The sequence below is a fragment of the Ranitomeya variabilis genome, chromosome 4 (assembly GCF_051348905.1).
Source record: "Ranitomeya variabilis isolate aRanVar5 chromosome 4, aRanVar5.hap1, whole genome shotgun sequence".
NCBI lineage: Eukaryota > Metazoa > Chordata > Amphibia > Anura > Dendrobatidae > Ranitomeya > Ranitomeya variabilis.
This window is the reverse complement of record NC_135235.1, coordinates 567,591,243-567,603,769: the sequence shown is the minus strand read 5'-3', so window position 1 is coordinate 567,603,769 and position 12,527 is coordinate 567,591,243. Positions and strand designations below refer to the sequence as shown.

At 43.9% G+C, this 12,527-nt stretch overlaps 1 protein-coding gene and 1 long non-coding RNA gene across 3 annotated transcripts in view; one reads left to right on the top strand and one right to left on the bottom strand.

The window, feature by feature from the left end:
- Positions 1-12,527, top strand: part of LOC143765799 (uncharacterized) — a 119,364-nt gene that overhangs the window by 30,164 nt on the left and 76,673 nt on the right. The window lies entirely within an intron of this gene.
- LOC143765798 (cadherin-like protein 26) overlaps positions 1-12,527 on the bottom strand; it is a 128,787-nt gene that overhangs the window by 44,474 nt on the left and 71,786 nt on the right. For both annotated transcript variants that reach the window (XM_077252843.1, XM_077252842.1), the window contains exons 2-3: positions 10,614-10,670; positions 9,265-9,381 (exon numbers count right to left, since the gene is read on the bottom strand). In XM_077252843.1, coding sequence (XP_077108958.1) covers positions 9,265-9,381; positions 10,614-10,670 — 174 coding nt within the window. The remainder of the gene's footprint in view (positions 1-9,264; positions 9,382-10,613; positions 10,671-12,527) is intronic.

Genomic DNA, 12,527 nt, shown 5'->3' with positions numbered 1-12,527 from the left:
CTACTAGCTCTGGGGAAGTGGTAACTAGACTGACCGCAACCTGATCCTATCCGCAAACAACTATAGGCAGCCGTGGAACGTTACCTAAAAATTTCGTCACGGCCTGAGAAACTGACTATTCCTGGAGGGAAAGTAAGTCCTCACTTGCCTCAGTGGAAGACCCCAAAGATATAGAATAGCCCCCCACAAATATTAACGGTGAGTTAAGGGGAAAGCACAAACGCAGAGATGAAATCAGATTTAGCAAATGAGGCCCGATAATACTAGATAGCAGAAAATAGGAAGGAAACTGTGCGGTCAATAAAAAACCCTATTCAAAATATCCACGCAGAGATTGCTCGAGCCCCCGCACCAACTAACGGTGCGGGGGAAGCAACTCCGTACCCCAGAGCTTACCAGCAAAAAGAAATCACATGTTAGCAAGCTGGACTAGACTCATAATACACAGAAATCATATTGCAGGCAGATGAGCAAAAAATATTCAAACAGAACTTAGCTTATCCTGAAGAGGCAGAAAACGAGATAATCAGGAGTAATCAGAATAGCACTGAATACATTGGCAGCCGGCAACAAGTGGAAGTGAAGCAGAGCTAAATAGGAGCCTCCCTGGTGAATAACGAGGCAGCTGATCCAGCAGACCCGCAGGATAATAAACCAAACCACCAGGGGGAGTCCAAAAACCAAAGTCACACAATACCATCTGTGGCCACAAGAGGGAGCCTGAAAACGGAGTTCACAACAGTACCCCCCCCCCCTTGAGGAGGGGTCACCGAACCCTCATCAAAGCCCCCAGGGCGATCAGGGTGAGCCACATGGAAGGCACGAACCAAATCGGCCGCATGAACATCAGAGGCGACAACCCAGGAATTATCCTCCTGACCATAGCCTTTCCACTTAACCAAATACTGAAGCCTCCGTCTAGAAATACGAGAATCCAAGATCTTCTCCACCACATATTCCAATTCTCCCTCAACTAGCACAGGGGCAGGAGGCTCAACCGAAGGAACCACAGGCACCACATACCTCCGCAACAACGACCGATGGAACACATTATGAATAGCAAACGATGCCGGGAGGTCCAAACGAAATGACACAGGGTTAAGGACTTCCAAAATCTTATAAGGACCGATAAACCGAGGCTTAAACTTAGGAGAGGAGACCTTCATAGGAACAAAGCGAGAAGACAACCACACCAAATCCCCAACGCGAAGTCAGGGACCCACACAGCGACGGCGGTTGACAAAGCGCTGAGCCTTCTCTTGTGACAGCTTCAAATTGTCCACCACATGATTCCAAATCTGATGCAACCTATCCACCACAACATCCACTCCAGGACAGTCAGAAGACTCCACCTGACCCGAGGAAAAACGAGGATGAAACCCTGAATTACAAAAAAAAGGCGAAACCAAAGTAGCAGAACTAGCCCGATTATTAAGGGCAAACTCGGCCAATGGCAAAAAAGTAATCCAGTCGTCCTGATCAGCAGAAACAAAACATCTTAAATAGGTTTCCAAAATCTGATTAGTGCGCTCGGTTTGGCCATTCGTCTGAGGATGGAAGGCCGACGAAAAAGACAAATTAATGCCCATCTTAGCACAAAAGGTCCGCCAAAATCTAGACACAAACTGGGATCCTCTGTTGGAAACAATATTTTCAGGGATCCCGTGCAAACGAACCACATTTTGAAAAAACAGAGGAACCAACTCGGAGGAGGAAGGCAACTTAGGCAAGGGCACCAAATGGACCATTTTAGAAAAACGATCACACACCACCCAAATGACCGACATTCTCTGAGAGACAGGGAGATCTGAAATAAAATCCATGGAAATGTGCGTCCAAGGCCTCTTTGGGACAGGCAAAGGCAACAAGCCACTGGCACGAGAACAGCAAGGCTTAGCCCGAGCACAAATTCCACAAGACTGCACAAAGGAACGCACATCCCGCGACAAGGAAGGCCACCAGAAGGACCTAGCCACCAAATCTCTGGTACCAAAAACCCCAGGATGGCCTGCCAACACCGAAGAATGAACCTCGGAAATAACTCTGCTGGTCCATCTATCCGGGACAAACAGTCTCTCCGGTGGACAACGGTCAGGTCTATCCGCCTGAAACTCCTGCAGCACTCGTCGCAAATCTGGGGAGATGGCAGACAAAATCACCCCTTCTCTGAGGATACCAGCTGGCTCTGAATCACCAGGAGAGTCAGGCACAAAACTCCTAGAAAGAGCATCAGCCTTCACATTCTTCGAACCAGGCAGGTATGAGACCACGAAATCAAAACAAGAGAAAAACAACGACCAACGAGCCTGTCTAGGATTCAGCCGCTTGGCCGACTCTAGATAAATCAAATTCTTGTGATCAGTCAAGACCACCACACGATGCTTAGCTCCCTCGAGCCAATGTCGCCACTCCTCAAATGCCCACTTCATAGCCAACAACTCCCGATTACCAACATCATAATTCCGCTCGGCAGGCGAAAACTTTCTTGAAAAGAAAGCACATGGCTTCATCACAGAGCCATCAGAGCTTCTCTGTGACAAAACAGCCCCCGCTCCAATCTCAGAAGCATCAACCTCGACCTGGAAAGGAAGGGAGACGTCTGGCTGACATAAGACCGGAGCCGAAGAAAACCGGCGCTTCAGCTCCCGAAAGGCCTCCACAGCCGCAGGAGACCAATTAGTAACATCAGAACCCTTCTTGGTCAATCCGTCAATGGCTTAACAACACCAGAAAAATTAGCGATGAAGCGACGGTAAAAAGTAGCAAAACCCAAGAACTTCTGAAGACTCTTAACAGATGTAGGCTGAGTCCAGTCATGAATAGCCTGAACCTTGACTGGGTCCATCTCAATAGCAGAAGGAGAAAAAATGAAACCCAAAAAAGAGACCTTCTGGACTCCAAAAAGACATTTTGAGCCCTTCACAAATAAAGCATTGGCACGCAGGACCTTAAACACCATCCTGACCTGCTTAACATGGGACTCCCAATCATCCGAAAAAAACAGAATATCATCCAGATACACAATCATAAATTTATCCAGATATTCGCGGAAGATGTCGTGCATAAAGGACTGAAAGACAGAAGGAGCGTTAGAAAGTCCAAAAGGCATCACCAAGAACTCAAAATGGCCTTCGGGCGTATTAAATGCAGTTTTCCATTCATCACCCTGTTTTATACGCACAAGGTTATACGCACCACGAAGATCTATCTTGGTGAACCAACTAGACCCCCTAATGCGAGCAAACAGATCAGATAACAATGGCAAAGGATACTGAAATTTGACCGTGATTTTGTTTAAAAGGCGATAATCAATACAAGGTCTCAAGGAACCATCCTTCTTAGCCACAAAAAAGAAACCCGCACCAAGAGGGGAGGAGGAGGGGCGAATAAGTCCTTTCTCCAAAGACTCCTTTATATAACTCCGCATAGCAGCATGCTCCGGCACTGACAAATTGAAAAGTCGTCCCTTAGGAAACTTACTACCAGGAATCAAATTTATAGCACAATCACAATCCCTATGAGGAGGTAGAGAACTGAGTTTGGGCTCATCAAATACATCCTGGTAATCTGACAAAAACGCAGGGACCTCAGAAGGAGTGGATGAAGCAATTGACACCACAGGAGCGTCGCCATGAATTCCCTGACAACCCCAACTTGACACAGACATTGCTTTCCAATGGAACAAATAGAGGAGAAAATCCAGCTTCCAAAAATATCAAAATTTATTGAAGATAAAATCCAAGATCCAAAAACATGGTTCACAGGAGAAGATATGGCAGCATGCTACATGTAGGCAGTATGCTACAATGCAGGATCCCCTGGAGCCAATGCGAAAGCCCAATCTTGAGGATCGCCACGCAAGAAAGAAATAATAATCTTAACTTGCTGAACAGAATCCCCAGAGGAACGAGGTTTCAAAGAAAGAAACAACTTGCAATTGTTCTTAAAATTCAGGAACCTAGATCTATCTCCAGAAAACAATTCCGGAATAGGTATTCTAGGCTCTGACATAGGACTGTGCACAACAATATCCTGAATACTTTGTACCCTTGCAGCAAGATGATCTACACTGGAGGCTAAACTCTGGATATCCATATCAGCAGCTGAACTCAGAGCCACACCAAGATTAAGAGGAGGAGAGAAGCCAGACACACAGCAGCTAGACACACGGCAGCAAAAAAAAAAAAAATATCTCCAAGCTTCTTTTCTCCTGCTTCTGCCATGCAATTAACACTTTATAGGCTGGCTGTACTGTTATGATCCTAGTGGCAAGGATCGCAGGTCGGACTAGCTAAGTAACTGAACAGACTACTAGCTCTGGGGAAGTGGTAACTAGATTGACCGCAACCTGATCCTATCCGCAAACAACTATAGGCAGCCGTGGAACGTTACCTAAAAATCCTAGACGTCTCGTCACGGCCTGAGAAACTGACTATTCCTGGAGGGAAAGTAAGTCCTCACTTGCCTCAGTGGAAGACCCCAAAGATATAGAATAGCCCCCCACAAATATTAACGGTGAGTTAAGGGGAAAGCACAAACGCAGAGATGAAATCAGATTTAGCAAATGAGGCCCGCTAATACTAGATAGCAGAAAATAGGAAGGAAACTGTGCGGTCAATAAAAAACCCTATTCAAAATATCCACGCAGAGATTGCTCGAGCCCCCGCACCAACTAATGGTGCGGGGGAAGCAACTCCGTACCCCAGAGCTTACCAGCAAAAAGAAATCACATGTTAGCAAGCTGGACTAGACTCATAATACACAGAAATCATATTGCAGGCAGATGAGCAAAAAATATTCAAACAGAACTTAGCTTATCCTGAAGAGGCAGAAAACGAGATAATCAGGAGTAATCAGAATAGCACTGAATACATTGGCAGCCGGCAACAAGTGGAAGTGAAGCAGAGCTAAATAGGAGCCTCCCTGGTGAATAACGAGGCAGCTGATCCAGCAGACCCGCAGGATAATAAACCAAACCACCAGGGGGAGCCCAAAAACCAAAGTCACACAATACCATCTGTGACCACAAGAGGGAGCCTGAAAACGGAGTTCACAACACTGGAGGTGTGTTTGGGGTTGTTGTCCTGTTGAAAAATAAATGATGGTCCAACTAAACGCAAACTGGATGGAATAGCATGCCGCTGCAAGATGCTGTGGTAGCTATGCTGGTTCAGTATGCCCTCAATTTTGAATAAATCCCCAACAGTGTCACCAAAAAGCACCCCCACACCATCACACCTCCTGCTCCATGCTTCATGGTGGGAACCAGGCATGTAGAGTCCATCCGTTCACCTTTTCTGTGTCGCACAAAGACATGGTGGTTGGAACCAAAGATCTCAAATTTGGACTCATCAGACCAAAGCACAGATTTCCACTGGTCTAATGTCTATTCCTTGTGTTCTTTAGCCCAAACAAGTCTCTTCTGCTTGTTGCCTGTCCTTAGCAGTGGTTCCCAGCAGCTATTTTACCATGAAGGCCTGCTGCACAAAGTCTCCTCTTAACAGTTGAGATGTGTCTGCTGCTAGGATTTTGTGTGGCATTGACCTGGTCTCTAATCTGAGCTGCTGTTAACCTGCGATTTCTGAGGCTGGTGACTCGGATAAACTTATTCTCAGAAGCAGAGGTGACTCTTGGTCTTCCTTTCCTGGGGCGGTCCTCATGTGAGCCAGTTTCTTTGTAGCACTTGATGGTTTTTGCAACTGCACTTGGGGACACTTTCAAAGTTTTCCCAATTTTTCGGACTGACTGACCTTCATTTCTTAAAGTAATGATGGCCACTCATTTTTCTTTACTTAGCTGCTTTTTTCTTGCCATAATACAAATTCTAACAGTCTAGTCAGTAGGACTATCAGCTGTGTATCCACCAGACTTCTGCACAACACAACTGATGGTCCTAACACCATTTATAAGGCAAGAAATCCCACTTATTAAACCTGACAGGGCACACCTGTGAAGTGAAAACCATTCCCGGTGACTACCTCTTGAAGCCCATCAAGAGAATGCCAAGAGTGTGCAAAGCAATCATCAAAGCAAAAGGTGGCTACTTGGAAGAACCTAGAATATAAGACATATTTTCAGTTGTTTCACACTTTTTTGTTAAGTATATAATTCCACATGTTAATTCATAGTTTTGATGCCTTCAGTGTGAATGTACAATTTTCATAGTCATGAAAATACAGAAAAATCTTTAAATGAGAAGTTGTGTCCAAACTTGTGGTCTGTACTGTACCTCAATGGACTGTCAGCTTCCTAAGCTTGCCGATACCTACTCTCTGTGGGTGCCTGCCAAAAGTGGGATGCCACTGGTTGGGGTAGTCGGTCCTTGAAGCCCAGAAGTCACAGCTGCACTAATCTCAGCGAGCCAGCCGAAGGGTGATACTCTGTAATTTGCACCATCTTATGTACTTGTTCGGACTATTTTATATGTTTTTGTCAGCTTTGTAGTTCAATAATGTATTGCCACATTGTTTTACCCTCAACCTGTATTGTAGAAGTATTCAGTGGGACAAGCCTGGATCAATGCAGTCTCGGGCCAGCGTGACGCCACACTGTTTTGTAATAATACAGGCTTGATGTCAGGAGTAGAGGTGTATAATTGGGGGTGATAGGCATAGACATGGTACTAAAAACCAAATCTACTGAATGTTTGTCCAAAAGGGGCAGTATATAAGGAGAAGAGGAGGGGGCCTAGAATTGATCCTTGAGGAACCCCAACAGCAAGGGGAAAAAGAAAGGTAGAGGAGCCAGCAAAAGATACAGTGAAGGAGCAGTTAGAGATGTAGGAGGAGACCCTGGAGAAAACGGTGTCCTTGAAGCCGATAGAGCGGAGCCTAGTGAGGAGGAGCTGGTGATCCACAGTGTCAAATACTGACATTTATAAGAGTATTTACATGTTTTGGTAAAAATGCAACTGTAATACAGAAAACAATTACATTAAATAGGTAAAAAATATTAGAGAGAGATTATCTAAAAGGGGCTAATAACTGGATGGATGTTAAATAGAACAGAAAAAAATAGTGTTAGACAGACCGCGATTCAAACAAAAAAGACCTCAATCTAGCCAGAAAAATGCTCCTGCTACACTTGTTGTATAATATAGCAGCCAGTTTTCTTCAATTTAGGTTTTGTTTTTTTTACAGCAAATAATAAATTTTAAAAACGTTCACAAATATCGCTAATGTAATTAAGAGTAGATGTGTAGTAGTATCAAGAAGAGGCCCCTGGCGCGGATCTAGTCTCTCTTCTAGCTTTTTAAAAACTTCACAAACCGACTCCTCTAACTGGTTGCTCCTTAAAGGCTTTTACAAGTTTCGTGCTACACAGTATGAAGTATGGAAATACTCTTACAAATGTCAAAATATCACAGAATCTATTAATATAAATAATTTACAAATCAGAACACTTCCCAATTGCAATACATGCAATATAATCTACATAATGGAGTGTACTTCTTGCTGTTTAAAATATGTGGGCAGCACAAATGGTTACCGGTAATTAAGGACTAGAATCAGAAACAATATTACTGATATAGAAAATAAAAATATATCATAATTTATGCCATAGAAAAAAATGCACAAACCTCTGAGGTGGCAATGTGGAAAAAAACATTAAGAAATAAGGAGTCATGGTGGATTTTCCAGCTAAATACTAGAGTACCCGATGGTTTAAATTTGAGAAAAGATGTCATGCTGTTCTACGAGGTTTATTACTCCGCCATGTCTCCCTTTTTTTAAACTATTTACGGTATCTATTTCACATCTGCCCCTATTTTCCTATTAAAAAAATCTAATACCAACATCTAGTGGATTAGACATTAAAATGCATGTTATTATTATTATTAGTTATTATAGTGCCATTTATTCCATGGCGCTTTAAATATGAGGGGACATGTTATCAGAATTCTAACAGTGAAAATCATTCATTTTATACTTTAATATTAAATATAAAAAAAATCCAACAAAAGAACGTTTCTATATTGTGCTATTTAATGTTTACGCAGTGTATATCACATTAAGCTCTTTTTGTGGATATGTAAATTAATGCTTTATAATATTGAATTATATACTGTATACTCACATAACAGCTAACTACTACATGCATAATTTTATTATTGTTATTCGCTGCGGCCTATTTAAAATCCGCCAAAGTGCTTTTCATTTGTCTTCTATGTATGTTTCAATTGTTAATTGCAGCTCACATGTCTGTAATATGTAAATTTAATCAGCAAATTACTACACCGGTGTGTTTACTGAATATAAAGCATAAAAGAAGTTACTTGCTAGATGTTAGGCATCATGATTAAAGGTGCACAGTCACCTGAAACGCGTCGATGGCCCGTGTCATGAAAATTACACTGCTGACTTTGTATGTTCTTTTAAGCATTTTATGTGAATAAAGCATTCACGATATGCTGAGCTGGATTTTTCTACACCTTGAAACGGTGCCTCCGAGCTCCGAAATCCCCCAGGATGCCATCCACCGCGAGCTGGATTTTAGATTCTTAAAAAAAAACAAAAAACCTTCAACTGTTAATTATTAGTGATGAGCGAGTGTGCTTGTTACTCGAGTTTTCCGAGCATGCTCGGGTGTCCTCCGAGTATTTTGGGCGTGCTCGTAAATTATTTCTGAGTCCCCTCCCGCAGCTGCATGATTTGCGGCTGTTAGACAACCTGAACACATCCACGGATTGCCTGTTTGTTTTGTTAGGGAATCCCCACATGTATTCAGGCTGGCTAGCAGCCGCAAATCATGCAGCTGCGGGGACTCAAACAGAATCTACGAGCACACCGAAGATACTCGGAGAACACCCGAGCATGCTCGGAAAACCCGAGTAACGAGCACACTCGCTCATCACTAGTAATTATCGGGCAGCACAGTGGCGCAGTGGTTAGCACAGCAGCCTTGCAGCGCTGGAGTCCTGGGTTCTAATCCCACCAAGGACAACATCTGCAAAGAGTTTGTATGTTCTCCCCGTGTTTGCGTGGGTTTCCTCCTGGTTCTCCGGTTTCCACCGACATTCCAAAGACATACTGATAGGGAATTTAGATTGTGAGCCCCATCGAGGACAGAGATGATAATGTGTGTAAAGCGCTGCGGAATATGTTAGCGCTATATAAAAATAAAGATTATTATTAATTATCAGGGTCATGAGATGAGTAAAATGGCAAGTTAAAGTTTTTTACCATACATCAGGGTTAACCTTTGTTAGATCTGTAAAATTTTGTGTTACATGATATTGTGAGCTCAGCTCAGATGGATTCTTACATCTCCAGCATATTTCGGGAAAGGTCCTGGGTCATTTTCTTCTAGCACTATGGTTGTCAGGACCCATCTTCTCTTGGAACGTCGGAGTGGACGGAAGCTGTCTGCATTGTCTACATCCTGTATAGAAAAAACAAGTATGAATTTCCCTGTCCGCAACTAAGAAGGTCACAGTCGACACGTTAGTCATATGGCCAGCTCAGGGACCCTCCATAGTATTGCCCTGATGTAACCACTAACTGGAGCCCTTACAGAGCCCTGACCATTTTCTGCATATAATACATATTGAACTTGGTAATCAGGATAAATGAAAGAATAAATGGTGATTTATTGAAAACAATATTTCACAGAATATGCATGATGTTTCGATACTATGGACCTTCCTCAGATGCACATATCTGTGAAGGACCAGACTACCAGAGGAAGTGTGCAGAGCAGTAGCACTGGAGAACTTCGCTATGTAATAGCACCATGATACTACTACAGCAATAAACAATAATATGTCCGAATATTATTATCAGCTAAAAAAGTACATAGCACATGTATGCATAATGGGGGGCAGATGGACGTATGTCCTGTCATCCTAGAGAATCGGGCGGATTACGCAAATTATATGCTTATCAAACTCTGATTTGAGTGTGAGCATAGTGTGATCTGATTCTCTCAGATGAGGAGATGGGGAAAAAAATTCTCTCTTTCCCATACTGTCAGTCTGTTGAAATCGGACTCCTCTCAGATGTCATTTGAGTGCAGTCTGAAATTTTCTACGCACTCACTAACTTGCATAGCCGAGTGTGATCCGAATATTGAATCAAACTCGGGCATGCTGTGATCTTTTCCTCGGGCAGTTTCTGTCTGAGGAAAAAAAAATGGGAAAAAAAATCAGACACATGAACGGCCCCATAAAATAACATTGATCCAAGTGTAATCCAATGTTTTGTTGGATCACAAGCGGACCTAAAATACTCTTGTCTGTACCCGAGTTCATCTAAGGATACAAAGAGACACGCATTGCTCAAGTCACAGTGTCACATTACGACATCGCAGTTAGGGATTTCCAATGGTGTCGTATTGCAACCCGAGACCTACTCCTACTACATCACAGAGTGGCAAACGTTTCTATTTGTTTTGGATTTTTAGTCATTGGTCACAGGTCGTTTGCGGCTCACATGTCAGACGTCAATGCAACTTGCTTGCAACTGGTCAAAGAATTGTTGCAGTGCGTCATGTCGTTGGGCAGCCCCAGCCTAATTGGTTAATCTGAGTGTGTTTGTTCATGTCGTTACTCGTTACCCTCCCAGGCACACCCAGCAATGAATGTTACTTATTTACTATGTGACTTATTCACATACCCGCTCCACGCGTTTCTGGACCGCTCTCTTTGGCTGCTCTCCAAGTGAAGCGATTACCTGGCAATGACAGAGCGAATCAGATTGAATGATTAAAACAAGTAGCCTGAAATGAAAGTTCATTTTGCATATATATTAAAAGCTATTTGCACAATTTGCAGATTTAGATGCGGATCCGCAGCCTTTTTGGCGGCATGGATGTGCATCAAATCCGCAGTGTAGTGCACAGCCAGTGTTAATCTATGGGAAATGGAGATTTGTTGTGCACATGCTGTGGAAAAATCCACACAGAAACGCATTTTTTTCCCATAGCATGTCGATTCTTTTTGTGGATCTGCAGCGTTTCTGCATCCATTGACTTCCATTGAGTCAGGCACATCCGCCGCAAAATCGCAGATGTAAAAAAGATCTGCGGATTTGCTGCAGATGTGGGTGCTAGAAATGCTGCAGATTGAGAGGAGGGAAGTGTGGGCGGAGCTATGTCTGTGTCTGTGTGCGGGGCTGTATGTGTGTGTGTCTGTGTGTAGGCAGGCACCGTCTGATGGGACTACTAATCCCATCCGGCTATGCCTGCTACAGTGACACCATGATGGGAAAGTAGTCATCATCCGGCTAATGTGTTGAATGTTAAAAAAAACAAAAACACAGTACACATATAGTACATACACACCTAATTGTCATGATTCCCCAATGGCATGGGAACATCAGAAACACAAAAATAACAGACTAGCTCTCGGGTGATGGAAACTCAAGCTGACCGTGACCTAAATCTACCACACAACTAACAGTAGCCAGGAAGCATTCCTACGGCTGCCTAGATGCCATGCGCCAGCCGGAGAACTAACTACGCCTGGAAGAGGAAGGAACAGACCTGGCTTACCTCTAGAGAAATTCCCCAAAGATGATAGTAGCCCCCACGTATATTAACGGTGAGTTCAGAGGAAAAGACATACACAGTATGAAGGTAGATTTAGCAAAGCGAGGTCCACTTACTAGATAGAGGAAGGATACAAAAGAGGACTTCACGGTCAGCTGAAAAACCCTTTCAAAAAACCCATCCTGAAATTACTTTAAGACTCCTGTGTCAACTCATGACACAGGAGTGGCAATTTCAGTCCACAAGAGCTTCCAGTAACAGGAAATGACAAAACTGTAAACTGGACAAGAAAAACAAAACAATAAGGACAAGAGTCCACTTAGCTGATCAGCAGACTAGTAGCAGGAACATGCAACTGAATGACTCAGGTTACAATGATGACCGGCAAGGAAGTGACTGGAGAGCAAGGCTAAATGGGGAACTCCCAAAACTGATGGAAGCAGGTGAGCTGAGGCAGAAAAGCACACACAAGTCTCCAGTACCACCAGCCACCACCAGGGGAGCCAAAAAGCGGATCACAACAGTACCCCCCCCTTAAGGAGGGGGCACCGAACCCTCACAAGAACCGCCAGGGCGACCTGGATGAGCCCTATGAAAGGCACGAACCAAATCCGAGGCATGAACATCAGAGGCAGTTACCCAAGAATTATCTTCCTGACCATAGCCCTTCCATTTAACCAGGTACTGGAGTCTCCGCCTGGAAATACGGGAGTCCAAGATCTTCTCTATAACGTACTCCAATTCACCCTCAACCAGCACAGGAGCAGGAGGCCCAGCAGAAGGAACCACCGGCACCTCGTATCTCCGCAACAACGACCGATGGAACACATTATGGATAGCGAAAGATGCCGGAAGGTCCAAACGAAAGGAAACAGGGTTAACAATCTCCAAAATCCTATAGGGACCGATGAACTGAGGCTTAAATTTAGGAGAAGAAACCCTCATTGGGACAAAACGGGAAGACAACCACACCAAGTCCCCAACACGAAGGCGAGGACCAACCAGACGCTGGCGGTTAGCAAACCGCTGAGTCCTCTCCT